Source organism: Pholis gunnellus (genome assembly GCF_910591455.1).
Source record: "Pholis gunnellus genome assembly, chromosome: 14".
In the NCBI taxonomy this organism is placed as follows: domain Eukaryota; kingdom Metazoa; phylum Chordata; class Actinopteri; order Perciformes; family Pholidae; genus Pholis; species Pholis gunnellus.
Genome location: NC_136541.1, coordinates 12,127,267 through 12,132,947, shown reverse-complemented (window position 1 = coordinate 12,132,947; position 5,681 = coordinate 12,127,267). Strand labels below are relative to the sequence as shown.

The 5,681-nt window shown below is 41.1% G+C and overlaps 1 protein-coding gene across 1 annotated transcript; it reads left to right on the top strand.

The window, feature by feature from the left end:
- Window positions 1-5,681, top strand: grk7a (G protein-coupled receptor kinase 7a; the record flags this gene model as incomplete). The annotated part of the gene is made up of 4 exons (XM_079173396.1): window positions 1-597; window positions 1,993-2,448; window positions 4,664-4,944; window positions 5,342-5,681. 4 exons carry the CDS (start codon window positions 1-3, stop codon window positions 5,679-5,681), a joined length of 1,674 nt encoding a protein of 557 aa, XP_079029522.1.

Sequence of the window (5,681 nt, the reverse complement as noted above, 5' to 3'; positions counted from 1 at the left end):
ATGTGTGACATGGGGGGACTGGATAACCTGGTGGCCAACACGGCCTACCTGAAAGCCCAGGGTGGTGATGACAAGGAGATGAAAAAGCGTCGCCGCAGCTTGGCTCTCCCCAAGCCTGATCAGTGTGCTGTAGTACGAGCTTCCCTTGAAAAGGATTTTACATCGGTTTGTGAAAAGCAGCCTATTGGCAAAAAGTTTTTCCGTGACTACCTGGCAAATAACCCTGAGTTTAAGCTTGCTGCTGATTTCCTTGATGATCTGTATGAATGGGATCTGGCTGAAGGTGCAGTAAAAGACAAGGCACGGAAAACCATGATGACCGACTATTGCAAGGCTGACTCCAAGAAATTCCTGTCCTTTCTTACTGGGGAGGCTCTTGATAAATGCAAGACTGTGACAGATGCCAACTTTGATGAGGTGATAAAAGGCAAAGTCCAGGAAGGCGTAAGGGAATTTCTGAAAGACAAACCCTTCACAGATTATCAGGCCAGTCCATTCTTTGATAAATTCCTCCAGTGGAAAGAGTATGAGAAACAGACCATCACTGACAAATACTTCTATGAGTTCAGAACTCTTGGCAAAGGAGGCTTTGGAGAGGTAAGCATGCAAACTCATCTACATACAATTTGATGAAGTCTGTTGAAATATGTGTGTAGTTAAACAATGTATGTTTTAACACTGCTTTTAGTTGCAGGACTCCCCCAGGTTTCTTAGATGTGGTGGTGTTATCAATTTTGATAATATCTATTGAACATCTTTTGGAATTGTAACGATGGTGCTACAGTAGAGTATTATGGTGCAGTGTCACTGTTGTTACATTCTAGATGTTGATAGAACTGGCATAATTCAAATACTAATCAATAGAAGCTATTATTGTGAGGATTAGGGTTAGGTCAATTGCAATTGAGATCAAGATCTTTTTTTCATTTGAGACATGAAGATGACAGTAGAACAAAATAACAACTAAGAACATGAAATAATTCAACTGAATTCAACTTGTTTCAAGTTTGTCTGTTTTAAGACAAAATGCTATGTAAAGATATGATCGAGCAATAATTCAATTGTAGGGATAGAGAATAGCAGTAAAAGTTATTTCGTAAAAATCATTAAAAAGATTAGAGGTTGATAAGAAATGTCTTTAGAAAATCAGAGGCATATTTTATTATCTCGTCATGGCACATGCAGAGGATCTACAATCGACCCCTGAGGAACCCCTTTTCTGAGTCAAGCTCTTAACAGCAAGCCTGACCATACATCCTGACATAAGAGAAATACTAATAAATAAATAATAAACACTATTATAAAAACGTAGAAAGCAGTTTAGACATCAAATAATGATTACAGTAATATTTTACACGGTATATTCAAATTGAATATTGAAACAGTGAAGTTGCTGCTATAACCAAGTTTGAAAGTTTGCTGTGACTTTAAAATACAGTTTTTTTTAAAGCAGCACGTACAGTAAGTAGAGAATCAGACACTTTACTTGACAAAAGAGCTTTGATACTGGACTTACTTAGCAGTACAATGCAGCGGATAAACCTGATCCTCTGTCTACAGGGAGTAAATGATACCAGAAGTAAATGTTAAAATGAATAAATGTATTAAAGAAGTGAATGACATAGGTAGAGAAAATAGGGCGCCAAGACACAGCTGGCAAGGGGCAGTATTATGGGTCAGTATTTCTGATTATATCAATAGTGAATGAAATATGTGATGGCATAGATTGATAATTAAAAAGTATAAGTCAAATCAATTATTTTGGATATACTGTACTAATACAAAGGGGGCGTTCATTCCCACCACACTTTCAACAAGAGGACAAGCAACAATCTGATGTTAGTCTTCTGTTAGTTAGTGCTGCCTGTCAGCTAGATACTAGTAGACCATGCTTGCGTTCTTTGGAAAATGGATTCTAATAAATCAAAGGACAACTGGTTGCATATCGGTTATAAAAAAAGTCCTCCTTTTTAACAAATAACCTTTCTCCAGGTGTGCGCTGTTCAGGTGAAGAACACAGGCCAGATGTACGCCTGCAAGAAGCTGTGTAAAAAGCGACTGAAGAAGAAGGGTGGTGAAAAGATGGCGCTGTTGGAGAAGAAGATCTTGGAGAAGGTTAACAGCCTGTTTCTGGTCAACTTGGGCTACGCTTATGACACAAAGACCCACCTGTGCCTTGTGATGACCCTGATGAATGGAGGAGACCTCAGATACCACATTTACAACATAGGCTACGATGGCAAGGGTGTGGACAAAGGCATTGAGATGAAGCGCATCATCCACTACACAGCGCAGATCACCACGGGCATTATGCACCTGCACGAAATGAATATCGTGTACCGTGACATGAAGCCGGAGAACGTGTTGCTGGACAGCCTAGGCCAGTGCCGTCTTTCAGATTTGGGTCTGGCCATAGAGCTTGTTCCAGAGAAGCATGTCACCCAGATGGTGAGTAGATTTACACACACCATTGATGTTAAGGTTGAAAAGGCCATTTCTAGTTTGGAAAACGTTATAAAGAAGTTCACTAAGTACGCCAAGTTGTACTCTCAAAGCCTTTAGGATGCTGTTAACATGAGAGGGCCTGGCTGGATGGTGTCAGCAAAAACAATGGGACTAGTACAACAATTTTACATCATGGTGAAAGATGTCTGCCCTAAAGGGCTATCTATTATCTATCAATAGATCTAATCTATTATTCAAAGTATTTGAAGCTGCATACACCAAGGACAAGAGAACAAGGGCTTGCCCCTGATTATGTACCTGATCTGTAAATTAACAAGTTTAGTTAAGTCATCTTCTACAAGGTTGAAGTTTAAGACCACACATAAACTACTCTCACACACACACACACACACACACACACACACACACACACACACACACACACACCGCAACACAAAAAGAACACAAAGAACCAGACCACTGGTTTCTGGGTGATCTACATCTGCACCCTGTTTGTGTTCACTTATCTGAAGTTGAGGTTGGAGTTAAAAACTGAACTGCGGCTTGGACAGGCTGTCCATCTTGGTGGGGTTTTTACTTTAAATCCGGACAGGGATTACAAGATTGCTTAAAGATCTGTGCAATGAGTCTTCGAAGCCATTATGTAACTCATCTGATCCTTTAGCAGTCAGATTATAGCCTGGCCATTTATAAACCACCATTTTGTGTCGGGGCTATGTTGGAAACCTTGGAGGTCCAGTTCTTGTTAAAGTAGCAGTAAATGTCGCAAATGTTGTTGGCAGATATTTAATTATTTCTGTGGATAGTTGCGTCAGATGTGCTACAATTTCTTCCCTGTCGCCTGTAAATCCTCTTCCTGCCTTAAGAAAGAGTAACATAGATATCATGTCATCTCACTTGCACTAACCCATAGATGACCTGAAAAAAGATGAACGTTTGGCAAGAGGGGTTCAACGGGACTTACTTGAGGTAGCAAAGAGTAAGCTCTCGGCTCCATGAAAGTCCAGTAAGCTCATTATCCAATACTCTGATGCTCTTCAGCCAGCCAAAGTGACTGGGCTAACCTCAGGCAAGGCAGGCTTTGGTCCCCTAATCTTCTTAGTGGGTATTACACAAGTCTGTCCCTGATAAGATTGACAGATCCAGGTAAAAACCTATGTTCAACATATTTAGAAATGTTGGTTTGCAAACAAGTTGACTTTAACTGGGCTGAAACATTAGATCTGTTCTTTGCAACTAAGATCAGATTAAACATGGTGGTAATTATGTAACCTGGATGATCATACAAATAATCTTGTGTGCAGATCGATAGATTTCGGATGAACAGAACTAGTTACAAAAGTCCACCAGGAAAAGTTGAAAATAATGCAGAAGTTTAGTAGATTTGCATGTTAGGTAACATGCAAGTCAGTGTTAGGACGTAAAAGATTTGCATGCAAACCTCTGCTCAATGAAGTTGTAGTATCATGCCTTCAATAATCAAGGTCAAGTCTTGTCACACTTGTTTAAGTAAGGGATAGATCTTGAAATACCAATTGTTTAGTGATCACAATCTGTCATTCAAAAAGACAAACAATTTGTAAGAGCTTGTAAAAAATGTATTCTGATCCCAACAGTCCTCATAACACCAGCCTATGTAACCTATGGATCTCCTGAAAATGATGTATGCAACAGGGTTTCCTCAAGACTTACTTGCAGTAGTAAAGGATGAGCTTTTGGCTCTATGCCAGATGTGTATGCATTCATTATACATTAGAGGCATGGCTACGTGGTGTCTGGATCTTGTGACTATAGCATCCAGAAATGGCCAGTCTTTATATAAGACTGGCCATTAACATCAACTGGTCGGTGTGTAGACACACACGACTCTTGACAGATAGTAGGCTTAGCATTAGGATTAGGGCTGCAGGAGAGGTCATACAGGGAGGGGGGAGGGAGCAGGAATAGAGTAGGTAAGAGAGTGAGAGGTGAAAGTGACACAAAGAGAGACAGAAAGAGAAGGCTAGAGTAAAGCTTTAGTAACCCAGACAATTGACCGTAACACTTGTCAATAGGGATGTATAAAGACTATGTCTCCCAGTGTAAAGTTCTTCTTTACCAACCAGTCTGTCCTCTCACAAGACCACTCTGTCTGTCCTCTGTGTCCTTTCAGGAACTGGGTTGAAATGTAAACATGTACTCTCTCTCCCTCCTCCAGGCTGGTACTGGAGCATACATGGCCCCCGAGCTCCTGACCAAAACTCCGTACAGGACATCAGTTGACTGGTGGGCTCTGGGCTGCAGTATCTACGAGATGGTGGCTGGCTACACACCTTTCAAAGGCCCTGAGAGCAAGAAGGAGAAGGTGGAGAAGGAGGAGGTGCAGCGCCGCATTATCAACGAGGAACCAAAGTGGGAGCACAAGTGCTTTGATGCTGTCACCAAGGACGTCATCCAGCAGTTCCTCAAGAAGAAAATTGAGGAGCGCCTGGGCATAAAGTAAGTGGTTCTTCTACTCTTTTAATCTATAAGTAAACTTGTGTGTGTGTGTGTGTGTGTGCTGCATAAAGTGGCTTAGTGAATCTGAATTTCTGCAACATAGTGTGTACGTTTGTGTATGTTTGTGTCAATTGCATATTAATATCATTTGGGATTCAATTGTATTGATTTATATATTTAAATATATAAATTAATATATTTACTGGCATTCTGGTGCAACGGATGTTTGGAAACTGAGAATGCAATAATGAGTTTGCTTAGAATGAACTGGTTGATTAAAGCCGATTAAAACCTTAACTGTAACCAAAATGTTGCATGAAACCGTGCAGCCACTTTGTTCTTGTTTCATTAAGTCTGACATTGTAGTTTTGAAAGTATATTTTTGCCCCCTCTTTAGGGACAACATGGACGATCCCAGGAAACACAATTGGTTCCAGAAAATCAACTTTCCCCGTCTGGAGGCCGGGCTGGTGGATCCTCCATGGGTCCCCAAGCCCAACGTCGTGTACGCCAAGGACACCGACGACATCGCCGAGTTCTCAGAGATCAAGGGCATTGAGTTTGATGCCAATGACAATAAATTCTTCAAGGAGTTTAGCACAGGTGCCGTACCCATTCAGTGGCAGCAAGAGATGATTGAGACTGGACTGTTTGGGGAGCTCAACGATCCCAACAGGAAAGAAGGTAGTGGAGGAGATGATGGCGATAAAAAGTCTGGCACGTGTATATTGCTGTGA